Source organism: Pseudonaja textilis, chromosome Z (assembly GCF_049901715.1).
Source record: "Pseudonaja textilis isolate UNSWEBS1 chromosome Z, rPseTex1.2, whole genome shotgun sequence".
In the NCBI taxonomy this organism is placed as follows: domain Eukaryota; kingdom Metazoa; phylum Chordata; class Lepidosauria; order Squamata; family Elapidae; genus Pseudonaja; species Pseudonaja textilis.
In genome coordinates this window covers 37,017,637-37,045,367 of record NC_142008.1, presented here as the reverse complement: position 1 = coordinate 37,045,367, position 27,731 = coordinate 37,017,637, and the positions used below count along the sequence as shown (strand labels likewise).

The 27,731-nt window shown below is 37.8% G+C and overlaps 1 protein-coding gene and 1 pseudogene across 3 annotated transcripts in view; one reads left to right on the top strand and one right to left on the bottom strand.

Annotated features, from left to right (window-relative positions):
- IGF2BP3 (insulin like growth factor 2 mRNA binding protein 3) overlaps positions 1–27,464 on the top strand; it is a 63,465-nt gene extending 36,001 nt beyond the window's left edge. For 2 of the 3 annotated variants that reach the window (XM_087916498.1, XM_026706400.2), the window contains 10 exons: positions 719–997; positions 2,632–2,766; positions 5,156–5,278; positions 10,847–10,982; positions 11,946–12,077; positions 15,019–15,138; positions 18,635–18,709; positions 19,754–19,885; positions 20,702–20,815; positions 24,852–27,464. In XM_087916498.1, the coding sequence (XP_087772624.1) occupies positions 719–997; positions 2,632–2,766; positions 5,156–5,278; positions 10,847–10,982; positions 11,946–12,077; positions 15,019–15,138; positions 18,635–18,709; positions 19,754–19,885; positions 20,702–20,815; positions 24,852–24,956 (1,351 nt within the window). In that variant the 3' untranslated portion in view covers positions 24,957–27,464. Of the gene's footprint in view, positions 1–718; positions 998–2,631; positions 2,767–5,155; positions 5,279–10,846; positions 10,983–11,945; positions 12,078–13,698; positions 13,735–15,018; positions 15,139–18,634; positions 18,710–19,753; positions 19,886–20,701; positions 20,816–24,851 lie in introns of all 3 variants that reach the window. The other variant, XM_087916497.1, reaches the window with a different exon arrangement.
- Positions 22,180–23,523, bottom strand: LOC148123974 (uncharacterized; annotated as a pseudogene).
- Positions 27,465–27,731: the final 267 nt, after the last annotated feature.

Sequence of the window (27,731 nt, the reverse complement as noted above, 5' to 3'; positions counted from 1 at the left end):
AAGTGCCTGAATCAAGACCAGGGGGATGTTTCAACCATTGTAAATTCAAGTACCAGTTGTAAACCTGCTTTTTAAACTCTGTAGTAAATTCAAAGATTATTAAACAGGACAGTTTCAAAGATTATTGAACAGAACTGAGGATTACCTACTTTTAGAATTTGAATTTCTTGAGCATGCTGGAGAATAGGATCCAGACCAAAGTCCAGTTCTCTTCCTTCTACTTGTAATGTCATAAATTAGGACCAGAGTCCTTTCCTGTTATCATATTGCCTACCTGCCAATGATAAGCAGTTTTAAGGTTCCAGCCAATCATATCTTCATTTGCCAAAGGGCTTTTTTTTGCCAACTTATGCCTATCTGTAAAGAGAAAGGAATTAAATGTGATTCTTCAAAAGCCAGCACTCAAAACACTTTAGAACTGGGAACACTTTCAGATGCTGGCTCCCAAAGTACTTTTTGCTCTAAGGAAATAAGAAAAAGGCAGTACTTCAGAGAAATTCTGCTTCAAGTTGCTATTTATGCTGCTTTGAGTCATCTTAAGGCATTTCCCCACGAGGAAGGAAGGAGATAATATTTAGGAATAAAGAGAAGGGTTATTTATGATCTCATGAGTCAGATGGGACAGCTTACCATTCCCAGTGAAATGCTATACCATAATTGATTGGCTTTCTGTTCTGCTTCATCTGCAACAACTTACTTTCTTTGCAAAATTATACAGAGCAATAGAAAAATTGAACGGATTCCAGCTTGAAAACTATTCATTAAAAGTTGCATATATCCCTGATGAAATGGCAGCCCAACTACCTCCTCAGCAGCATCCTCAAGGTAGACGTGGATTTGGGCAGAGAGGTCCCCCTAGACAAGGTTCACCAGGTGCGGCAACAAGACCACAGTCTGATGTTCCATTACGGATACTTGTTCCAACCCAGTTTGTAGGAGCTATTATTGGAAAAGAAGGAGCCACAATTAGAAACATCACAAAGCAGACACAGTCAAAGTAAGTCACTATATGAAGTATTATTTTTAGTATAATTTAAAGTGTTACATTGTTGCATTTAAATTATTGAAATACAATTTTTAATTGGAAAAGAAGACTGACTTCATATGATCCTGCTTCATGAGTATTCAGTTGAACTGAGATGTGCTAACTGGATTGTAGTGCTATTAAGAGTTCTTACATTTAAGAATCCTGATAAACATTAAAATGTGTCACATTTCATTATATTGTCCTGCATCTATATTTCCCCAATCTGGATATTAAGGAGTCAGGTAGTCAAGAGGATAGAAAGGAGGAAAACAGGGTCATTCAACAGCTCATTCTTTGATCAGCACAACGTGGTTAGAAAGACTGTGTTATTACTGATTTGGCCATAGCTGTCATTTTTGCCCAGTTGTTCTATTAGTTAAATTTAATAATATTAACTTACTTGTTTGGTAGATCGTTGTTAATTATTTTTAAAGTTTGAATGGGTATGTTAATAACTTTTGAGGTAGAGTTTTTAAAAAAAAAAAATTAAAAAGTGCATTCAGTACAATATATTAATACATACTTTCACTTCTTTTAAGAATGATTAAAAAAAATAAAAATAGACTTCTGTAAGTCGAAATGGTAGAATACTGAAAGCATAATCAATTTGTGAATTAAAAATTGGAGAGCTGTAAGATGTTTCCAATTATCAAAACCATAATCTAGCAGAATGAAATCAGCCAATATGGAGATGTAGTATTTTTGCATTGAAGAATGTCCAATGAAGACTATGCATTTCATTGTACTTTTCCTGTACTGTCTTTTTTGAAGCAAAGAAAATGAAGGATTTTTTTAGCTGTATTTAACTGTATTCAGGTTTTTGTATTTTATTGCTTATTTTAATATCCATTTTTGAGTGAACTTTTAGGATTGTTTGAAAGCCAAACATTCTTGAACCAAAACGTGTTCTTCAGTCACAGGTTTGAAAATGGCACTGAATTAAGGTAGTTCTAGAGGTGCAGTACAAGAAGTATTGAGATGGATGGTAAGCAGTTGATGAAGGTTTGACACTACACTCTGTTGGCACTACAATGAGAGAAGAATTTGAAATTTTGCAAATCCCAAAGTAGGGAAAATATAGCAAATCATTGATATTTCTTTATATGTTAGCTGACTGGTCAAATCACTTCAAAACTTTAATTCTGATCAGCAGATCTTATAACAGTGGATGAATATGAGTTATTGGGCTTTAAAAAGGTAAGTGTAATAGATCATTTGAAAGTTACAGGACTTCTGGGGGAAAAAAAGAAAATAAGATAGTGGCAAATCATTTCCATGGATACAAGCTCAATTTCAGAGGGATTTTGTCTAAAATTTGATTGGATTAAAATATATACAAATTACACTCTTGAGGATTTGGTTTCATCCCTCAAAGGAGTTTTTGGATGAGAAACATCTTCTGTATGCATGTTCATCTTATGGCAGATGCAAACTAAATAAGGTTAGACAACAAGACCAAATGGATTGAGCTGAACGTATCATGGTATTAATGAAAAGGCACTAATCTGACAGTATGACATTTGAATTTGGTTCTATTGGTTTATTTTCAAGGACTCGGATTTTGAAAATCACAAATATTTTTAGATTTTTTTTTCTCTTTTCAGGATTGATATTCATCGTAAAGAAAATGCAGGAGCTGCTGAAAAACCAATTACAATCCATTCTACTCCAGAAGGATGCTCAACTGCTTGTAAAATTATCATGGAAATAATGGAAAAGGAAGCTCAAGACACTAAATAGTGAGTAAAGGTGTTTTAGTAAGTCTACCTTCTTGTCTGTGTGTCTCAAATACAGGTAACCCTCGAGTTATGTCCATCATTGAGCCCAAAATTTATGTTGCTAAGTGAAACATTCGTTTATTGAGTTTGCCCCATTTTACAACTCACCTTGCCACAGTTGTTAAGTGAATCACTTCAATTGTTAAGTTAGTCACACGGTTAAGTGACTGGTTTCCTCTTTGACTTTGCTCGTCAAAATGTCGCAAAAAGGATCACATGACCCCAGGACACTGCAACTGTCTTAAATATGAGTTGCCAGCCTCCTGAATTTTGATCATGCGTCCGTGGGGATGCTACAACAGTTGTAAATGTGAAAAGGGGTAATAAGTCACTTTTTTCAGAGCCTAAATGAACTGTTGTGAGTTCATTTACTTACTAAAGGTCACTTTAGTCACTAAAAGAACTGTTGTGAGTTGAGGACCACTTATACTTAACTATGGCAAACATATACAAAGGGATATAAGGTCTTAATCCTGTCCTGTCCTATTCCTGAAGGAAGCTTGGCTTTCTTCCCAAGTCCTTCCCAAGTCCCTCCAGCCCGAATCCAAAGGGGCCACTGGGAGAGGCCCCCCGAGACAGTGATAGCGCCCACCCAGCATCCTCCGAGCTGAGCCCTGCAGAGTCAGCACCTCTGCCTGATGCCCGTTTCGCTGCAGCATTTGGAGCTGCTGGCGCATTTGGAGATGCGTGGGGACAGGGACGGGCTGGGCGAGAGGTGGAAAGGACAAGCAGCTTCGGGCTCTCTTGGCTGGCCAGGGAAGCAGCGCTGCCGTCACCTTGCCTCCCTTTCCACAGACGGGCGGGCGTTATCACTGCCTCAGGCAGCCTCTCCCGGTGGCCCCTTCGGGTTTGCACTGGAGGGACTTGGGAAGGAAGCCAAGCTCAGGTTGGCCCAGCTCTTTTGCTTGGCAGGCGGGTGCGCACCCACAGCTCGCTTTCCTGGCTCTGCCCAGCCCACACGGCTCTGGTGTGGCCCTGGTGGGATGAGCGGAGGGTCCGGCGGGGAGGCGCTCGCTGCCTTGGTGAGAGCTCTGCTGCCGGGAAGGAGGGCCCACCTCTCAGCTGCACTGGGTGCCCCAGGCGAAGCTCTTCACGCTCTGCCCGGTGCCAGGCAGGGATGATGGCTGGGCGCTTGTCCCGAGGTGGGCCGATCCTGCGCTGCAGCCCCAGGAGATTCACCTCCCCATGTGGGGTTGGGCTGCCCTCGCGGGCAGGGGAGTCTTTGTTGTAGTAGGGCATCATTTTTAAATTAATTGGCTTTACCTTCGAAGGCAAAGGGAAGGCGGCGACAGGAGCGCCTGAAGCCGAGTGTCTCTGCTGGGCTCCAGTTACAGGGAGGAGCCCTGGGAAAGCAACGGTGGCGGAAGGTCTCCCGATACGAAGTGCCCCACCAATGCCGAGGTCAACATCCAAGCTGTCGCTGCCCGCCCACCCGAGGGTGCAAGGGGAGGGAATTAAGTCACCCCTGAAAAGATGACCTAGCCATTTTTGGGGGGGTCAAAAAATAATAATGCCCGGCCTTATTTTGTGAGAAACATGGTATCATCCTAACTGTTGTATAAATTGAACAGTAATAATCGAATCATGATGGAAGTGTTAATAGTTAAAGTTACTGCAAATTTTAAAAAAGAAAGCAATTTTAAATGATCTAGTTTTATTATGTCACTGACTATTTCACTGAAAGTTTAAATCACATTGGCCTAGATTGTTTTCGCCAATCTATAAGCCCTAAAATAATCGCAGTATAACACTTCATTTCTAACTTCTTGTTAATACAATAGTAAAGGGGATAAGTCATAATCAAAGAGCTCATCTAGTTATTTTGGGATACTAAACACATTCTGTTCTTCCCTAAACTGTGATAAGATGGTGTCCTAGACAGATTGTAATTACTGAATATAAAAAGAAGTCACACATTATTAGAGATAGGAAATAATATGAAGAAGCTTTTCATAGAAACACAAGAAATCTGATTAAATTGAGAATAAATTTGCTTTGGAGTCAAAAACCCAATCTAACTATAATAGAAAAGCTATATATTTCAGTAAACACATATTTTTTACAACTAAGCCTTATTTCAAACATATTTTGGGTAATCAACAACCAGCAATTGTGTTCTTAATGATTATATAGATAGTATAAAGGTAAATATATTCAAAGCAATTTGGAAATGATGGGCTTAAAGCATCAACTTTTATTCTTGAGCAAATTTAATTTTCCAGGATAGTTTGAGAATTTCTTGATTATATAATAAACTTATAAACTTGATCATGAAAAAATGATTGTTTCTTAATATGAGCTTGCTAAATTATGGGACTGTCATTTATACACCTGTCTGGAATGTTTACAGCACAGACGACATTCCCTTGAAGATACTGGCACATAATAATTTTGTTGGTCGACTCATTGGTAAAGAGGGACGGAATTTGAAAAAAATTGAACAGGATACTGACACAAAAATCACAATATCTCCGTAAGTATTTGGTCTTTTATGGAAGTATGTAACAAATCTATCCTAAAATGTTATACTTGTTAGATCTACGAACTACCTGCAGGCTTTTAGAAAAAAAAAAATTAACTGCGTTCAGAGTTGCTAATTCCATTAGGTTATATCTATGCAATAATCAATATATTTTATTTGCATAGAAATGTCACGTTACACCATAAATCTATCTTATGCATAAAAATGCAAATAAAGATTATGATTATATATATATATATATATATATATATATATATATATATATATATATATATATATATGTATGTATGTATGTATGTATGTATGCATGCATGCATGCATATATATATACATATATATATGTATATATATATGTATATATGTGTATATATATATATATATGTATATATATGTATATGTATACATATATACACACACACACACACACACACACACACACACACACAGTGTTTCTCAGGTATGCAATTCAATATATTGCATTTGAAAATGTTACAGAATTCCCAAGAAATATGTTTTCAATGCAGTGCATTCTATTGCATCTAAATTTGAGTAGAATTTCATGACATGCTCATTTGTATATTATCAAATTCCATATTTTCCATTACTGCTTCTGTTAATATGGAAGTTCTTTGCACTAGTTTTGATTTCCTGAAGTTTTTAATCTTGGGTTACTTCAACTTCCCTGTTCCAAGGAAGGTTCGTGTGAATTCATAGTGAATTCATAGGGATCATGGGGTTTATTGCAAGCAATTGCATCCCTGGAACACATGACAAGGCACAATGGAGCTAGTCTTTACTTCAGAGCAGATGAGATGTTAACTCAAGATGAACGATACTGACATCCGTGGTCAGATCACTTCCTCATCAAATTAAAGATGAAAAGATCAGGACTTCTGCATGGAAGCCAGGCCCTTTAGAATAGTCTACTACTGCAAATAGATTTAGAAGGATTCCAGAAAGCACTTGGAAAATTTCCTGGCCACTGGCAGAAAGTTCCATTGCTTATCTAGGCCAGTTTCTGTAGGCTAGAGAAGAAAGACAAAAATGTGCTGGATAGTGGGTCCATAAGGCATCTTCCTAGTTTCTCATTCCAAGAGTCCCTGAGTTTCCATGAAATTGAGGGAAATGAAAAGAAACTAGTGTGATGGAAAGTGGTAGAAAAATCAGAAGTGAATGTGAACAGAGCTCACTTCTGAGCTTTCGTGGTAGTGATAAAAGGGGCAAAATATTGCACCTACATATTTTTGACCCTGTTTCTTTTCATTTTGATCTTTTGAAGAAAGAAAATCAGGCAAAACACATACAGGTTCAAAGAAGAATTTGACAATTTCTTGACAACCTGCTTTTAGCTGGTTATCAGAGATAAAGGTATAGGTTGCCTCATTAGCAAATACAGTTGGAATTGACAACCCAATCACTAAGTGAAACAGTTACTAAGTGAGAGATCACATACCCATTTTGCTTTCTGTCTTGAAAATGACAAGAAACCTTAGCTTTTGTTTGCCTCCTAATTATTTTCCTGTCCTTTAGAATAATTTGCCCCACAGATAATTTCTAAGTTTATATTTCTAAGTTTGTATAGTCTTTGGAAAGAAATGAATTAGAAGAGTGTAAGCAGGTGCACAATGGGGGGAATGCATATCGAAATCAATCTGTCAGTAGCCTGAAGTGCACTCAGCATTTCCAGAAAATTGGGTGGGGGCATTGCCCAAAGAAATGGTTTGATAGGCGTTTCTTTTCCAGGTGGACGAATGGAGAATAGGAGTTGTGGTTGGTATGTGGAAGGGGAAAAAGGCCAGGCAAGCACTAAAGTGACTTTGGTGCAGGAGAGAGTGGGGCAAATGGAGTTTTCCTTTTTGGCAGACCATAGGAGATGGTGTATTTGGACAGGAGGGAATCAGTGAAAAAAAAAGTGGGGGCATCCGTGGCTCCTTATGGGGGAAGCACTGAATGGGGGAAGCACTGAAAGATGGGCTTCACAAAAGCTCTATTGCACAAGCTGCCTTGCTACTCTGTTCTACTTGGGAGCTGCACAGTAGGGCCCTTGGCGAAGTACTGTCCTTCACTGCTTTCCCAAAAAGTTTGTGACATTGGGACTGAGACTCTCAGCTGCTCCTTAATTATTAGATTTTTCTTAGGGCAAATAAAGGTCAGGTTTCAAGCAGCTTTTTAATTTAGGCTACGCAAAAAAAATTCAAACCGTGGCATGGCCAGTTTGGATGCCCAGAAATAAGAGGACAGAAAAAGCAAGCTCAGGAGTGTCATATATTGGTAGTTAAGGAGAAAGAAAGAAAAAGGAGTAAGGAGCAAATAAACCTGTTAAGTAAACCACATTTTAATTAAAGCATGTTGGTGGCGATGGAAAAGAAAGGAGCTAGCAAAATTAATGGGTGGGCTGGTGCACAGACTATGTTGACGAAGATGAGGTGGAAAGCAGGACAAGGCCTTATCTTTATTCATCATGCCAGAATTTGTCTTAGCTGAAGCCCAAAACCAAATAGTATTGAACGAATGAACTGGCCAAATGTCAAAACTGTTTTATTCACAAAACATTTTTTTCCATGTCATATGCATCTATATTTGTAATTGTTTACTATTTTAACATAATTTATTATCTCTTAAATATTTTTATTTCAGTACTGTGTTTGTTTTTTTATCCACCACTATGAAGTTACAGTAATTGGTGGTATTCTTTTACATAAATCTCATGTTAGGGAAAATAACAGCTGCTGTTTTTCTTCTGTGTTAGTGAACTTTGACTCAGTTTGACTATGACTCAAATTTCATAATCACCTTTCAGGCATTGTACTTTCTGAGTCATATTAGAATGGAGCTGATGAATGAGATTTCATCTTTATTTTCCAGATTCGTATCTTGGTTTTTTTTTAAAAGAAGTCTTATTCCCTCAATGTAGCATATTTCCAGATTCTAGAAAGCTCACTAGATAAGTGTTTGGTACCAGTTTGAAAGACCATAGTGTTACTTTCTCAGCTATAAGCCCATGTGTAGTGAAATGCCTGCAATGTTATCATGATCTCACAACACAAAACTATCAATAGAAGTATTGTATCTCTTATGTATTTTACTCATTATGAAGAGAGATCTCATTCTACCCAGAGTTCTGCATCTGATTTTGAGAGGATCTTCCCCCATTCCTGACTGTGCTTACCCTGCAATTAAAAGATTTATTCTCTCTCAAAAAAATGAATAGTTTGTGGAACAGTTTTTCTCAGCACTGGGAATAGGCAGAGAAGGAATGCTGCATTTCTTGTTTAGGTTAGGTGTAGAGTATTTCCTTCTGAGGAAATAGACAGCTACCAAGGCAACAAAAATCTACTTGAATGCCTCCAATTCGAATGTGAAAAGGATCACGGAAGGTCAAACACTTCTCTAATAGCTCTGTTTCATTGGGTATTCATGGTTTAAGTCCAAGGAAAAGAATGTCAGAGGTTGCTGGCAGCCCACAGGGAATAGTACTTTATGTTTGCCAGTAGGGATTCTTCAGATTTCCTAGTGTAATTGTGTTTCAGAGAAATGGCTGTTGCCTGAATGTTGCATATGTTACTAGAGTTTATGGTACTGAGATTTCACATCAGCAATGTAGTCCTTCACTTGGTTCTTAAGTTGCCTGGGGGTTGGTGTCTTGACATAGTTGCATTGGCTCATAGAATTGGAGATGGAATCTGCTTTTTTTTTTACAGATGCAAAAAGATACATTGTTTTACAAGTGTAAGTAACCTAAAAATAAAATAGTTGTTCAGAAACATCTGTTCATATTTTATGTTTAAAATGATGTGCTCTTCTGGGTATTAACTGTCTCTCTTGCTTCTGCTTTGATACTTGAAAGAAGAAAAGATTGGATTCTTATACAAGAATCCAAACTATTGGGGTGGGATGGGGATATATTTTGTTTTACGTAATTGTCGGTTTCATTTTGTTGTGAGTCAGGAATGACATTGTACTCACCAGTAAAGAATAATTTGAACTAAAAGGTACCTACAAACACCCATGTCTTAAGGGTGGATGTCTGAGACATCAATGCATTATCCTTTAGGGTATACATGTAAGGCCATTACTGTATTCAGATGTTTCTCAAATCCTTTTACCCAGCTGTACATAATTCTGTAGCAAGTTCTAGCAGTAGATGCTGATACATGAGTTAAGGGGCAGTGTTTTCCAACGTTTTTGAAAGAAAGGACATGAACCTATTTTCATCAATCACAGTTTTGGGGGCTACTGCAAATTATTAAGAGATATTTCTTTATCACAGCTCCCTACGCCCCTCAGAATAAAAAAAAATTAAATAAAATTTCTTTTGTTTTGTTCTCCATTTCTCTGCATTGTTCCTCTTATGTTTCTTTGTTGGAGTTGTCGGATAATAAAAGAAAACACTTCAGTGCAGTTTTCTTAATTTTTTTTATGGCACCCAATGGACTACAGCTCTCAAACTGGGTGGGAACTCCCTCCCACCTCCTGAGGCAGGAAATCTAGTAAGATCAGCTTTGCTTCCAAGTACATGGGAGGAAGAACTCTCCATGACACATTCTGCAGTAAGTCCAGTATTCGGTGGTAAACTCCACAGGGATGCTGAAATGATTTAAACTATACATTTTAAAGGTCTGCATCTGGAAAGCCAGGGGAGTCTCAAGTTTTCTCCCATCTTTTAAGTCAGTAGCACAGAGAACTATTGATCCTCACTTTTGTGAGGGAGGGTTTTTTTTTTTTTAATGGAAAAGTTGTAACAGGTAGTACGGTATCATTTGAATTGGCCAGTATGTTGTAGTTAAGATATATTTTGTCTCCAGTCTATTTTAATAATTATTATATGTGTATGTCTGTGTTTGCATGTTAGATGGAACATGATTAGGATCCATATATTTGTGAAAGCAAAAGTAATTTTATCCTAGTAGTATCCTGTTTTATTGTCAAAAGACTCATATTTTGATTTTTTGTAATTGTATTCATTTTTGGATTTGTTCAATTTTGCAATAAATTGTTTACATCAATAACATGAATTGAACAGCGAAGCCCTTTGTCCTTGAAACAGCTATAATGGTACATATAGCTTAAAATGTTAAACACTGAACAACGTGGTGACATGTTAAATGTGAGGTTTTTAATATGCATGAATACAACAATAACTTAAATAATCAGATTTAGAAGAGTAGAAAATTGTTGAAGATTATCTTCTGAAGGTAGAAGACATTAAAAGGGAGGCTACATCTTACTGGCTTCTTGCCTACTCTATGCTTGTCTTCTCAACCAATCCATGTCTCCACATTGCTCCACTAACAAACCATATTTTGTTAGATGACTGGCATTCTAGTTGACTATTCTAGTTGACTATATCACTCATGAAAATGGATTGGCTGATGGTCAGGCATTCTTGAACCTGAGTTACTAATGATACATCTAGGGTCTATATATTCTAAAATTTTGTCTACCATTTATCTGAAGAATTATAAATACTTAAGTTTATTTGAAGAATAATTATTTTCAGTTTCAGCTTTATATATTAGCTATTACATGCATATCAGTTCACCCCTTTTTGCTATGAAGATTGCAGGACTTGACACTATATAACCCAGAACGAACCATTACAGTTAAAGGCAGTATTGATACATGTGCCAAAGCTGAAGAGGAAATAATGAAGAAAATCAGGGAGTCCTATGAAAATGATATTGCTGCTATGAATGTAAGTGCATTTATGAATGTAAATTCTCTCTCTCTCTCTCCTTCCCTCCCTCCCTCCCTCCCTCTCTTTTAGTATTAGAGCTAAATCAATTTCAGGAAAAAAAAGTTTGTATTTTGTCCTACTGGGAAAATCTAATAAGGCATACATGTAGATGAAATCCAAATAGAAACCATCTTGTTATTCCTAGTTGCAGTTAGAGAATCCCAATGAATCATCTTAGAAAAGCCTTGGCTGCTTACTTTTAAAAGTAAAGTTTGGTATATTCCTGATTACATTATTAGGGTACTTAGGGTCTTTGAAAATAATTTGAAAGATGCTATTCGAACAGGTGTGCATATGAGTGCAGCTTTTCTTTAAAGGCATGCCCTTTTCAGGCTAATACCTGAATCAGAAAAAAAGATATAACTCTTGAAATGGGTCACATTGATGCATTGATTATGATACTTTGCTAATGGTCCAAAGTAGTTTGTTAGGTAATCCAGTTGCAAGTGCATTCATTCTCTCTTGATCATTGTGACTGAAAAGTGCTGTAAGCCATTATATTGAAAGGTATAATAAGCAGAAAATTTCATCCCATGGTGATTTCATGATAATTTCAACTCTTTTAAGAAGACAATTTTTATTTCTCCTCTAGTGAATATTGTAATAATCTTTCTTTGTGTATTTAATTATCTGTGAAGGCTAAACATGCAGATTTAAATGTACAACAGGAATTTAATGGAAATATTTCATTAATGTGTTACATTATTTCATAGAATCAATCAATAATTGGTTCTGACAAAATAGTGTATGTATTGTTAGATGTTGATACAAGATTATATTAATTTTTAAATTATTCACAAGAAATTTCACTCCATTTAAATTATTTACATTTTGACTTCTAAGCAAGAAAGAATCCTTTATTTAAGATAGTAATTATTTTTAATTATGTTGCTGAACTAATGATCTTCCATATTATTCCAGCTTCAAGCACATTTAATTCCAGGGCTAAATCTGAATGCCTTGGGTTTATTCCCACCTTCATCTTCAGGGATACCACCTCCCACAGTGGGTGTTGCTCCAGCCACTGCTTCCTCTTCATATCCTCCATTTGGGGTAAATCTATCTCTTTCTACATTTTGGACAATAGGTTATAACTGTTCCTATTTATATATTGCATGACAGATATGTTAGTTTTCCAATTTAATGAAAATATCTAGGATGACATTTTATAATATTAAAATCTTGAATTAGAATAGCACAGCATGTAAAGAAAATGACAATTCACAGAATATTTAGCAAATATATATCAAAAGAAAGTATCTGAAACCAGAAATAAATCGAGAAAATTTGGTTTTTATGAGTGCATAATTCTTATTCATATACATCTTGTTAAAGAATAATCAAATATGAGCCAGCAAAAAAAGCCAATGAGTCCTAGGATGCATTAACAGAGGCAAACAATCAAGATCACGTGAAATATTAATACCGCTTTATAATACCGCTTTATAATAAGACCACACTTAGAATACTGCAGCCAGCTTTGGTCACTATGTTATAAAAAACAACAATGTTGAGACCCTGGAAAGAGTACAGAAAAGAATAACAAAGATATTAGTGGGCTGGAGATTAAACTTATGAAGAACGATTGCAGGAATTGGGTTTTTGCAGTCTAATGAAAAGGACTATGAGTGACATGATAGAAGTATTTCAATATTTGAGGGGCTGCCACAAAGAAGAGAGGGTCAACCTATTTTCCAAAGGGTCAGAAGGCAAGACAAGAAACAATGGATAGAAACTAATCCTAGAAAGAAGCAACTTAGAACTAAGGAGAAATTTCTTAACAGTGAGAACAATTAATCAGTGGAACAGCTTCACTTCAGAAGTTGTAGGTACTTCATCACTGGAGGCTTTTAAGAAGAGACTGGACAGCCCTATACCATAGGATTATAGAATTTACTGCCTGAGCAGGGGGGTTAAACTAGAAGATCTCCACAATCCCATTCCATTTTATTATTCCATTATTCTGATAAGTTTATTACCATTTGAAAATTATAATGTTTATCACTGTCCTATTGGAATGTACAACCATTATTTTCCATTATAGTCTAGCCATATTCCTTTGTCTTGCACATTGAAGTTGTTTGTTTAAAACAATATGATCAGGGCCCTTTAATTTTAATGTTTGTAATGTGTGTGTGTTTGTGTGTGTGTGTGTGTGAGAGAGAGAGAGAGAGAGAGAGTGTCCAACAAAGAGTTCCAGGAAAGTAGTACAGGGGTTATGACATTATGGCAAGAATGTTATGGTTCAGTGTATCTTGTATAAGGTACTTTTGTTTGGGATTATATTGTGCTCTCATTTCTCTTGGGAGAAATGACTTCCAATAAACATGATTTGGGTTAAAGAAAACACAAGAAACTCTCTTATGCTGAAGAAGATGAGTTATCTAGTTCATGTGATCTTCTCTAGTTTTTTGAATTTGAACTTTAGTTTCCAGAATTTTCTAATCAGGACAGGCATTATTTAAAATGACTGTTGGCAGCTTTCTCGATTTCTGACTGCCCTAAAATCCAAGCCCACATGTGATTTATTGCTTTTAAAAAAGGAATATGTTGCATCAGAAACTTCTCAACTAACAATCAGTAGTGGTTAGCGTTAAATAAGGCTCCATTGCTATCAAAAGGAGTTGGACTTTGTGGCTACATAATAACTCAAAACTTTTATTCCTTCTCCTAGTTCTGCCATTTTCCCTCCTACAGCTACAGGCGCCAGGTACTGAATCAAGGATTTTTTTAATGCAAAGATTAAATCGTTACAAGTATTGTTAGCATCTGCATAGGTTTTGTTAGAGACAAAAAGTGTATATGTGACACTTTCTTTTCATTTTCCTGTGTTCATATGAATAGTCTTTTGGTGAGATATTTTTAAGGATGGTTATTTCCATAGTTAGTCTTTCAGTTGTTTTTCTAAAACAGCTTTGTTGATTGTAAAGGTTGATTACTTGTTTCTCTTTGACACAAAGAAATGCAACATACCTATTAAAAGATAATAATTAAATGCCATGCATTTGATCTTAATACTGGTAGAACAGCTGTTTTAATTTACTAAGATGAACAGGTTCATCCATTTGAAAAACTTGTAAAATGATAAAACAAGTATTTAAGTATACCAAAAATGGTCTTGATTAAATTTTATAATAAAAATAAAATCAGACTTGGTTATAAAGTAAAACCCTTATGCCTGAATACATTTGCTGTATTGTATACATTTTTAAATAAACCAAATTCAGGATGGTCTTTAGGTTTTCTTATATCCATTAATAATATTTGAAAAATGGTGTATATGGGCTTTTTTAAAAATCAGGGGAGTGTCCTCGCGTTATGTAAATATTGAAGATCTCTTGAAAATCTTAAACTTTAATATGGAATTTGCAATTTGTATCACTGGAATTCTTAGTGACATTTAATTCCTTTAAAAAGTGTTCTTATAAATCAATAGAATTGATAAAAGAGTTAAATGTGGCTCTGCTGCTGATCGAATTGTGTGTGTGTGTGTGTGTGTGTGTGTGTGTGTGTGTATGTATGTATTTATGGGCTTTAATGTGATTGTGTTTGGAATGTTTACAGTTTTTATACCTTTTTAAAAACTGTTTCTGCCCAGAGTGACATCTTGTGAGATGGACAGCCATATAAAGACATTAATCAATCACAACTGTTATGGCCTTTATAAAAATTATATTAAAAAAACATGAAACATGTGAAAGACATTAGAAAAAACTGATAAAATTCTCTATTGAAAAGGCTGCAGCTATTTTAAATATTTTTACTGCATATATTCTGAATTTACTGCCCACCCTTCATTTTAACCACTGCTTTTTTGAAGTTAATGATTTGTGTGTTTTTGTCTGTAATCATCCTTCTCCGTTATGTCTTTGATTTAAATTGTATATTTATGTTTTTTAAACCTAATGTTTGTAGGTATAATCTTGCCTTAAGAGTAACTTAGCCTTGTGGTTGTTCATAGCCTGCCTGTGTTTTCTTTGATTTTGCATTCCAGCAACAACCAGAATCTGAAACAGTACATCTGTTCATACCAGCCTTAGCAGTGGGAGCCATTATTGGCAAGCAAGGGCAGCACATCAAGCAACTTTCTCGTTTTGCAGGTGCATCTATTAAGGTAATGTAAGTTATTTATACCACTGTCTTCTTGACTCTTACGATCAAGTTTTTACAGGCCCTCTTCTGTGGCTACCTTAGACTCCATGCCTTGCATATCAAGCAAAAACTGGTACTTCCTGTTTCTAGAATGGGTATTCCTGGCTCATTCAGAGACAAGATAATTACAAGAATATTTTTAAAAGTTATTTGAGAGGTGAAATAGAAGTTGTTTTAAAAAACCGTCTTGGTGGTCGAGACTTTTAGATAATTGTTCTTAGCATGAAACCTTTAGGCCATGTTTTTGAAGTACAGCTTAATTGTTTCCACACAATTTTTAATGTTTAATTCAAAACAAGACAAGCAAATGGTTTACTATTTGAGAAGTCCATTTGCCTAGACTTCAGTTTATTTCACATAGTTCAAGTTCAGGCATGTCTGCTCTTTGCTGATTAAAGAAAAGCTAGTACAGCAGCATTATAGCAGAAAGTTTTCAGGAAATAGAAGATTTTGTAATATTACTGTTTTTCTTCACAACCAGCTAATCAAATAAATCACAACGAAATAATTTTTCAGTAATTTTTCTAGTTACCAAAATGGTAGGTGTCTGATAGCAGGATGTATATTTATATAAAGATATGTTTGATTCAAATGAAGAAGTACCTTAAAAAGACTGTTACTAATAGCTGTACTGTAAAAATCCGTAAACATATTTTAAAAATAATTTTATTAAAGAAATTTTATGAATAAAAACAATGCAGATTTTGAAAGACAAAAGTAAGAAAAGTAAAGAGGAAGTATGTGAAAAAGTACAAAGAAAGAAATATAAAAGAGAAAGAAAAGAAATAGCTTCTGCTCTTAACAACAGTTGTAAGTAGATTTATATTTTATCCCCCCTCTCTAACAGTACAACATAATTTCCTTCTACCCATAGTCAGTCCTTTCTAATCTAAATCATTTTTTTTCTTTTTCTTTGTCCAACAAAACAGTTTATAAGGAATTTCCAGTCATTAATAAATGTACTTATTAACCTCTCTCTAATCCAGGGATCTGCAACCTTAAATACTCAGAGAGCCACTTGGACCCATTTTCCAGAGAAAAGAAAACACAGGGAGCCACAAAACCTGGGTGGGTGTGGCCAATTTGACATCACTCACTCCCACCCAGTCACATGACCCCCCCAACCATGCCTACCCAGGTTCTGTGGCTCCCCATGTTTTCTTTTCTATGGGAAATAAGTATCTACCCCCCCACTTTGTCCCTCCTTCCCTCCCTCCTTTTCCTCCCTGCCTCTCACCTTTCTCCCTCTCTGTCTATCTCGTGCTATCTCATCTCGTGCTATCTCATCTCTTCCTTTCATCTTCCTTTTTTTTCTCTCGCCCTCCCTCCCCCCTTCTTTTCCTCCCTCCCTCCCATCTCTCTTTCTCCCTGTCTATCTCTCTCTCTCTCATCCCCTCTCCCTTATCTCTCTTTCTTTCTTTCTCTCCCTCCCTCCCTCCTTCCCTCCCACTCTCCACCTCCCAATCTAAACACCCAGGGAATAATTGTAATGAAATTTGACCATGTTCTCTCTGTCTCTAGAAAGATACAAAAATAAACCTTGTGTTGTCAGGCGTAAATCACCGCATGCACTTCAGAGAAGCATTATCCCAAGCAGCAGCACACTCATACAAGCACGCACATGCAACTCGGTCCAAAGTGGCCAGAAAACATAGTCCCTGGGTGTCTCCAAAGATGCTTGGCAGGCAAAGTATGGAACAAAACTCCCCACACCCATCACCAAGGCAGTATCTGCTGAATTCTTGCGGAAGTGGACAAGGAGGAGAGAGAGGAAAGCAGACAAGACAAACCAAGCCAAATCTGTCTCTCTCTCTCACTGCCTGATTGGCGGGAAATGGTGGGTGGCTACTTCTGGCTTTGTTCGTGCTGGACGCTTGACCTGCTCTCTGCCCTGAGAGAGAGACTTGCCAGGGGCAAGTAGGGCAGGGTCACATTGTGTTGTAATGGGCTTCAGGAGGAGGAGGGGATCCAGTCTCCCCCATTGTGAAGCGTGCTTTCACTGTGCTGTGCAAGGTACAGCGAGAGCAGCGGACAGGCCATGTAGGGCGTATTGTAGAGCGTATCTTCCCCCTACCCCACGCTAAAGGAAAGCTAGCCAGACTTCTCCTTCCCTCCACCCTTCCCCCTGCTCTCTTCCCCCCACTCAATCCTACTTCAGGACAGAGGAAGGGTGTCCTGGAAACACATGTTGAAGCGATGTCAGAGCACATCTTCTGACCCGGTGCTCGCCCACAACTCTGTGCACTCCTCCAGGCCCAGCTTACTGTGGAGGAGGAAGCCCCGACGCCTCTGCTGCTCCCCAGCTCCGCCCCAGCCATCGCTGCTTGGGAAAGGCACAGGGGAAAAAAAGCGAGCAGAAACATAGCTCTTGCTGGGGTGAAAGAGCTGAGATCTTTTAAATTTGTGCAGTCCTCTTTATATTTTTATAACTTAGTCAAAATCATGTTAAACTCTTTGCTGTTGTTTTACATTCTGTTAAAAATATTTCATTTTTGCTTTAGTTTCTATAATTCAGAAAGAAAGTTGAGAATCACTGAAAGTTGTTTTCTTTGTCCCACTGTTTTCAAAAGCTTCAATTGGTTATATTCAAAACTGAAGATTTGAGAGTTTGTTATCCCTTAAAAGGCTGTGGCTTGTATAAGGAAGCATACTTTCTTCCTTGACCTTCTGCCATTCTACTCTCAAGAAAACCTTCCATCTCCTCATGATAAGCAGCAGTCCAGGGGGCAGGTGGACAATTTGTTAGTTCTTTATCTGGAAAAACTACCAGCTATAAATCAATCCTGACTGCTGTTCGCTGCCACAATCACACATCTCTGCTTGTTTGGGGACACCTGGTCCACCATTGAATCTTACCTGGATGCCCACTCTCATGAAAAAGTTTTTAACCAATGTTTTTAGAATTAAAATAAGTGTGTTTTTTAACGTGATTTTATTTCCCTTTAAAACAGCACGTTAGTCAAATAACCATCCCCAAAAACAGAAAGCCATTAACTTCAGCATGCTACAATGCACTTCCCACAACAGTTTTGGATGCCCAATACAAAAAAAAAAAGCCATATTAGCTGAGACTCTGCCCCTGTGGACAAAGGGCCATTGAAACTATAGCTCAGATCCTGCTATATTACATCTTCTATAAGGACTCATGGCCTCAACTTATAATATAATAAAATATCCAGGAAATACTGATCTCTCTTACATACTACAGTTGTCAGATCAATATAAATAGTTTCTCTGAATGTGGCCAAATTCTGTTTTTCTGTATGCAAAATTAAGCAGACTCTGACTGCCCACTGATAATCCACCATGAATCGTAATATATTATTGTGTCTTTTATTTTTAATGCTTTTTATTTGTAGTGCTGATCAGTGACCGTAATAAACATCGATTGATTTCATTAGAGTCCAGGGAATAGAAAAGGATCTAATAATATCTTAAATATATCACTTACATTCCAGATAGCGCCTCCTGAAGGACCAGATGCCAAATTGAGAATGGTGATAATTACTGGACCACCTGAGGCACAATTCAAGGTAACATTTTATAGTTTCTAATGTTTTTTGTTTGTTTATAGCACAAAGATATGCAAATAACATGTCACCCTCTTTTGCAGTCCTCCATACCCTCCCAATCATCAACCTAACATTTGTGACAAATTATCAAATATGTGATTTCATTTCATTTCTAGATCATGGGAAGGAAAACTCTCTGGCCATCAGAAAGGCTCTCAACTGCTGAGAAGTTTTCCTGTACCTGGGATAGAGAAACAATGGCTATCTCTAACTATAGCATTTTGGATACCCCAAAAAGCTGGGCATTACTACATTTCTGAACACAGTTTCAACATTCTGCTTGAGTTAGATAATCAGACACTACTAAGCTGCTTATAAGTACAAAAATGTTGCACGGTAAACTAAAACTGCCATTGTGATTTTAAAGGTGTAAATGTTGAGGATAATTGGAGAACTTAATTCTGTTAAAAGATGACACCAGTGCCAAAATTGCATAATTTGACTCTGTTAAATAAAGGCCATATAAAGTCTTTAATACAATCGTAAGATATGAAGGATTTTTCTACATTTCAAACAGTTGCCTGAGGCAACCAAAGGTTTGGAATTAATTAAAGTTTCGGATATGTTATGTATGAAGCAAAATGTGCCCATATTTCTTCACTTATGGATAACTTGTAATATTTATTACTGGGCATTTTTTGTTGTAACATTCAAATTGGAGATTATATCTTCCCAAAAGGTGATTTTAAAAAATATTGAGAGGCATATTCTATTGATCACTGTGCCATTGGCTGCTTGCAGATTAATCTCTGGAAAATCTGCTCCAGTGTTCCATTATCCTTATAGGAAATCACATTCTAATATTCTTGAGCTAGTTGATATGTGGTGGGGGGGGGATTATTTAAAACTTCTTAAGGTTTGGGATTTATTTATGTTGTTTGATGTTGGAAAATGAAAAGGCTGGAATGATGGAAAAAAACCCATAATCTTATCTTTATGCACTATGTTCTGGAATTTAGTGTTTGGTAATATTGACTTATTTTTATTTATTTTTTTTACTTAAAGGCCCAAGGGAGAATCTATGGGAAACTTAAGGAAGAAAATTTCTTTGGACCTAAAGAAGAAGTGAAACTTGAAGCACATATAAAAGTACCATCCTATGCTGCTGGTAGAGTTATTGGGAAAGGTGGCAAAACGGCAAGTATTAGAGCATGGGAAAGTATTTTACCAGATAATCTTATAAAACAAAAATGTCTGATTTGAGGCCGAGGAACAGACTTTCCTCTCCCAAAGCTAGCTAGCAAGCCTGCTTGCATGTTTGTGTACTTATTTCCTAGCTGCTATGTATGTGTCCTGTCCTTTATAGATTGTGGGTGACAAATTCCAATCAAAATAACATAACATCATAAAATTATTTATTTTAACTAAAGGTTTCTGCTCTGAAAAGGGCTACCACAGGAATACCAGCCAAAGTTCCACCTATTGAAGGAGGCACAATCCAGAAAGACCCCATTAGTTACAGACCACCTCCTTCATATGGAAGGCGACCCCATACATAGTGAGTGTAAAAGGAAGTAAGAGAATCAATTGGACAGTTGCTCTGTCTTGTCCAGCTCCTTACAGCCTGAAGTAATCTTTGGGATCTTCAGATGGACTAGGCAGACCTTTGTTGCTATCCCTGTACTTTGGAACATCCTATATTGTAGTGCAATTTTAAGAAATTTGTTCCCCCCTGACAATTCATAAAAGTGTTACAACAACACAACTGTTTTTACTTGAGTTTTCATTCTTCTGGGAACCATTTATGGAATTTCAGTGTTGAGTTTATTCTAGTTTGTATGGTTCTTTTACTTTATTGTATGCTATCCAGAGTCTATATTGATTCACCTTTCTTGCAAACCTTTTTACTTCCACATTTTTTACATCTATTTTCTTGATAATATCCACATGTAGGTCTCGGTTACAAGATTTGAAAAGCCAATGCAATAATTTTACTTTTTTTAAAAAAAACAGGTAAATGAGCTTCAGAATTTAACAAGTGCAGAAGTTGTTGTTCCTCGTGATCAGACACCAGATGAAAATGATCAGGTGGTTGTGAAAATTACTGGTCATTTCTATGCATGCCAGGTTGGTGGAAGTTTCTGTTTGAAGTAGAATTCTTTCACTTTTTCATTGTTCAATAATTACAATCTCAATCGCATTTCCCATTACAGGTAGTTTTTGACTTAACAACCGCAATTGGGACCAGAATTTTGATCACTAAGTGATACGGTCTTTAACAAAATCATGATTGGACCCGCATAAATGAAATCTAAAGTGCTCAAATTGCAATTACATGACTGGGGATGTTGCAGTTGTTATAAGGATGAGCCATCACTTTTTCAGATCCATATAACTTCAAATCTATCTATCCTATCTATCTATCTATCTATCTATCTATCTATCTATCTATCTATCTATCTATCTATCTATCTATCTATCTATCTATTGAACTTATATTGCCGCCTATTTGTCCATGGCAACTCAAGACGGCTTACAGAATATAAAACCTCATTTAAAACAAAATTAATGAAAAGAATGATATAATAATATCATATAATATCACCGCCCATCCCTCGCCCTGGCAACAGCAGATCACGAGTCATTTAATGGGCTCCATCCTGCTCTGGGTTCCCCAGGCCCGCTGGCAGAACCAGGTCTTTAGCGCCTTCCGGAAGAGTATTAGGTTGGGGCCATTCTAATCTCTGATGGAATGATGATCTAGAGCAGCAGTCCCCAACTGGTGGGCTGTAAGAAAATTTTGGTGGACGCAGAGAAATCTCACCCCCAGAGCACCCCCCCAAAGCAATTAATCCAGGCTGTGTAGAAACACAAGGCTGCTCAGCCCACATGGCCATGGGAACCCTCCCCACCCACTCACTCCTTACCCAGTAAACTTGTCTGCTAAGTTGCTATTTTTCCTTTTTCCGACCGTCATCTGTTCTGCTGTGCCGGGAGATTTGGGTTGAAATGATTGGATTTCTTGCTTTCTAGCTAAGCACAGCTGAACCTCCCTTAGGACTGAAAGTTTGCTTGCAAGCAAATTCAGTGCAGACTCATGGCAAGCAAATTTGAGAGACTGAGCTAGCCAATGGCAGATAGATAGATCACTGAATAATTCTGTGAACAATTCAATCTGGCTGCTTTGCCTGATTTTGGATAAAAGTTGCTTTTTTATATAAAAAATTCAATATTTACATACATGGTGAGTTAACTTTGTGAGTTTGCTTGCAAGCAAATTTTGTGTGACAGACTGAGCTAGCCAATGGCAGATAGATTTCTGAATGAATCTGTTGTGATTCTGTGAGCAACTCAATCTGCCTGCCTGCTTTGCTGATTTTGGGTAAAAGTTTCTCTTTTTTTATAAAAAAAAAGCCTCTATTTATATATTTATAATATTTACATAAAAGCCATGCCCAGCCAGTCACATGACCACCAAGCCACGCCCACAAATTAGGCCATGCCCACAGAACCAGTTAGTGGTCCCTGGGATCTAACATTATGAGTTTGGTGGTCCCTGAGGTCCAAAAGGTTGGCCACCCCTAATCTAGAGAGAGGGAACCACCATGGAGAAGGCCCTTCTTTTGGGTCCTACCAGGTGTATCTTCCACGGGGATGAAACCTGCAGCATTCCCTGCCTCCCCGCTCTGATGAGTTGGGTAGATGTGACCCACAAGAGATGGTCCCTCAGATAACCTGGTCCCAAGCCATGAAGGGTTTTAAAGGTGACAATCAGCAACTTGAATTGCACCTGGAAGCAAATCGGCAGCCAGTACAGCTCCTGCAGGAGAGGTGATACATGTGCATACTGGGATCTGCACAAAACCATGAGCGCTGCTGCATTTGGCACCAACTGGAGCTTCCGGATGCTCTTCAAGGGCAGTCCCATGTAGAGCGCATTGCAGCAGTCAAGATGTGAAGTGAGTAGAGCATGAATGACTGTAAGTAGGGATTGTTGTTCCAGGAAAGGGTGTAATTGGCGCACAACCCGCAGTTGCACTAAGGCCCTCCTAGCCATGACCACCATCTACTCTTCAAGCAGGAGCCGTGAATCTAGGAGAGTCCCCAGATTGCGCACAGGGTCGATTTGGGGTGGTGTCACCCCATCCAAGACCAAAGGTTGCAGTTCTCCCTGAACCAACGAACCCCAAACCCAGAGCTACTTGGCAAGGGTTTAGTTTCAACCCATTACTCCCATCCTACCCCTAACAGCCTCCAAGCACCGTGAGAGGGAGGACACTACAACACTTAACTCACCATACAGCTGTCACCTTCTGGGAAGCTTTCACAAGCCAGGAGGGACGTGGGTCTAAAACACAGGTGCTTGCATGCATACTCCCTATGATCCTGTCCACTTCCTCAGGAGCAACATGGTCAAACTGTTCCCAGATAACAGGGCAAGAACCTACCTTGGGAGTTTCCACCGAACCAACAACCATGCCAGCATCTAACTGGGAATGAAGTCAAGTGATTTTGTCTTTCAGAAAATTCTCAAATTCCTCAGCGTGCCCCTTCAGGTGGACCTCAATCTCCTCCTTCCTCAGGAGGATGTGGCTCACCTTAAAGAGGGTCACTGGGTGATTATCTGCAGACGCAATTAGTGTGGAGAGGTATTTACACTTCGGCACACAAATTGCCTCAAGATAGGCCTTAATAGCAGTTCTTACCCATGTTTGATCAAGTTCATCCCTTGTCTTCTGCCAGCGGCGCTCTAGACACCTCATGTGTTTCATTCCTCTCACTTCCGCTGTATGCCATGGTGCACAGAGAGGTCTATGTGTGAAGAGAGGTCGCATGGGTGCAATTCTATCCAGAGTCTCAGTCACCTTCCTATTCCAAACGGTGACTAAGAGCTCAGCTGTACTGCACAGTAATAACCCCCAGCTATAACCCCAAACTCCTGGAACTTATCCAGGTCCATTAGTCAACGGGACCCAATCTAATGGGTCCTGCCTCCCTGCAGTGGGTTACAGCTCTTATGAAACTCATTGCCACTAGACTGTGATCCGACCATGACAAGAGGACCAAGGAAGGACAGGCCCACCAATTCCAGGTCACATAGGCACTGCTCTAACAAGAACACCAAATCAGGTGTATGACCACTATTCCTATCGGTCCCTGGATGACCTGGGACAGGCCCATAGAAGTCATGGTTTCCATGAAATCTTGGGCTACCTCCGCCTCCAGGGATAGCAGGTTGAAATCTCCTAGTACTATAAGCCTGGGGAATTCCACCACCAGCCCCGTGGTGAGGTCCACGGTAGGGAAGCTGCCATGCAGCAGGGAGGCTGGTACAGCAGCAGCAATCCCACCTGATCCTTGAGCCCAACGTAAAGGGTCTCACAGCCAGGCACTTGTGGACCAGTGTCCCCGGAGGCTACTAGAGGTTCTCTAGTAACAATAGCCACACACCCCTCCCCAGCCCTGAAGTTTAGACTGGTACCATATTCGATAACCCACTGGGCACATTCTATGAGGGGAACGCTTCCCTCAAGCCAGATCAACCTTCTCTTCAAGGATCAAATTGGCAATAAGGCTAGTCTTATTGCAGCCCGATTTAAAAGCAGCAGCCTGAGACAGGGCCATCACAGACCTGCTGATTAGGTAAATGAAGTCAGTGCAAGGGGGCAGAACAGGAGATTGGTGCTAAACCCCAGTGTCACACTTCCCATGTGTTAATCGTTGTAAATGGTTGTAAATTGAGGATTACCTGTATACCAATTTTTGCATTTCCTTTTGAAGTACCTTTTAGAAAAGGGAGTTTTAAAAAGTTTTTTAAAGTAGCGATCTATGTGTAAATGCCAATGGGTTATTTTAAATCATGAAAATCTTTCTTGCCCTCCTGTTTTGTCTAGCAAGGCTCACTTTGACAATGTGGTAGTATATGAATTTCTTATTTAGGTGGTTTCTTTTTTATTTACTATTTTTTTTAACTTGTCCAAAAATGGGTTTAAGAATTGTAACAGTATTTGTAGTCATTCCTGATGAAGTATTTCAAACACATAATGTGCTGTGGGTAGTGCACTTAAAAGTTACACAATTTCAAATGTTTTTGAGAAATGGGATAGCAGTTAGGTGAAAAAGGCATTAAATTATCTAATGACAATTCCTCTCTGTCACATAGCTTGCCCAACGAAAAATTCAGGAAATACTGGCTCAGGTAAGAAGACAACAACAACAACAACAGAAAACAGCACCAAGTGGACAGCCTCAGCAGAGAAGAAAATAAAGATTTAGTAAAAGACCCTTCAGAGACAGATGCCAAACCAAAGAGAGAGAGAGAGAGAGATACACACACAGAGAGAGAGAGAGACTAAACTGTAATGGACAGGTTATGGGCACCTGTTGGAATGATATATAAAAGTTTCACCAAGCCAGTTTGTTTGAGGACCAGGCGTTGTTGGCATACTGTCTCTGAGAATGTATTCTTTAGGCTCTCTTTATTTTTGAAACCCAGCTTTAAACTAAGGATCCCTTCACTTCCCTTTTGTTCTATTCTCACAGTTTAACATAAACTTGCTAGTTTTCTTTCATGGTTCTTACTATTCCCCAGCAATATTAGGCATTGATTTAATGAAGCTTTCTCTTTCGAGTTCATTGGTATAAAAGTAAAGGCATTGCTCTTCTATTTCACTTGTAAAAGAAGCAAAAATAATGGGAAGGTTTGATTTGGGGATGGGACTGGAGTTTAGATAAGGGCATTAACAAAGAGGTTAAGTGTTATTCCCAATGTTAACCAAGTGGCTTTTTTTAAAAAACCCTTTTGGCTGCATTTATACACAATACTGCCATGTATAAACTAAGAGGTTTCAGTGAAGTTGGCCAGGCATAAAAAGATGAATATGCATTTTACTAAACTACCTCAGGCATTTAATACCTCAAATAAGAAATTATTCCTTTTTTGCCTTTTTTTTTGCTTTTTTGTATTTTGTATACTTTATAAAGCTAATAGTTTTTGAGCATTTTATTTTTTTAAAAAATGATAAATTTGATCAGCCAATAATCTAGGAGTGCTGCAGAATTTATTGAGATGGAACAAATGTTGTGGGTGACTTCTAGCTGTTGGCTGACTGGAGTGAGATGGAAAAAAATTAGTTTCAGATTATATATGAGGGTGTCAACACAATCATTTTTTTGGGGGGTGGGCAGGGAATCAGTGAATGTTCAGATTAACCTAAACAAATGCCAATATACTCATTGCAGCAATGCCATTATTTTTCTGTTAAGATGGGATAAAAAAAATTGATGGTACGTTATTGGGAACAGAACAAGGAAGTGATGGCAAGAGGCTGGGACTTCTGGGTAAACACTAGGAAGTCTGTTAAAACTGGACTTTTTTTTCTTGTATTACTTGATTGAATGCATGAACCCTTTGTGCCTTTGACCATCACTCTCTGCCTACTAATACTAGAACATTTGCAGCCCATTTATATGTTCTTTTTCAAAGAGCAAGCTTCATCTTGAGTTTTTGGTAATGTGCTTGATCAGTTAGAAGGCATGGGTTCTCTGCTTTCCAGCGATTGCTTCATACTCTTTTCAGTTGTTGTATTGGGTGTTGGATGAGGGAGGTGAGATCAACATTGTTTGATGATCTTATTGAAAGATAATGAAAGGCTAAGTTTACATATCCTCTATTAAAGGCCACGCTAAGCCACTTCGAAGGGTTTTTTTAAAAATAAAAATAAATTCATACAACCTCAAGCTTGGCTTACAAACAAGGTACAGCAGCATTTATGCACATTCTGCAACAACCACAAATTTAAGAACATGTACTAAAAAGCAGGGATCACAGAAAAATTATATATTTTTTTCTTTAATTTCAGAATGTAATTTGAATTGTGATTGTGGTAATATGCATTCAAGTTTCTACACAAACTTCAGTCTACCTCAGTTTAACAATGTGGCAACACATGGTGCATAAAGACTGCTGTGCGTGTGCATGCCTCCCCGGGTGCACGAGCCATGCTATTACCTCGGACCCTTTTGTTTGTAATGTTTCTGTGCATGAGAAGATTGAGACTGCTAAGCTGCACTGTTTGGAGGGGCACAATTAGCAAAAACAGTTTGTTTCACCATTTTGTTGATCTACCTCTTAGATTGATAAGAAAATAGAGGCATTTCTACATAGAATAGATCATTTGCCCAAAGATGATGATTATACAGATTAGATAAACGTTTTTTTTTTGGGGGGGGTGGTTTCTTTTATTTTACTGCATTTTTCTTTACTAATTGGCTTAAAAATACAAGTATATGTTGTAGTTTAGCAAAAAGAAAGAAAATCAAGTTTCTTGGGGGCTTGGACGGGGGAACAATACTTTACCTAAACTTTAGAATTTTTTTTTCTTATAATGAACTTTTACAATTACTGAAGTAAGAAGATGGACATAATGATTTTTAAAAATCTGAGTCCAATATTATTAATTTTGGGAAAGATTGATATGATTGTTTTCCTTAATAGCTTTATTTTTCAAAATAAGTGCTACATTTACACCTGCTGACATAAATGTTGTCATTTTTCTTTAAGTTTGTAGGCTTTAGTATGGTAAAATCATGCCTTTTAGTTTCAGTTGATATGGCAATATGAAGTATTTCATATAGCTAGGAAGTGATACTTTAAATGATTTCAGTGTTCAATAAAGTATTGATCATTTCTTCTCTGTAATGTGCCCCCTATGCAGCTTCACTTGCCAGATGCCTCTGAATGGAATAAAGAGTTCAACTCCTACTATCAGATAAATGTGTCTTTGTTTTATTTGGTAAGAGTGAGAGGTTAAAAATCCTGAAAGAATAGAGGAGATCTTAAGCGCTTATGTCCATTAAAAAAAAATGTATTGATTGATTCATGGGGTTGAAATGGAAATCCTTGCCAGAACAGAATAATTAACAGGGCAATTCACAGACTGGTAGTTCATATATATTGCATATTTACTCTTATTTATAAGATGCCTACAGAAGAGGCTGTACTAATAACTATGATTCTAAATACACACAACACACAACTGAA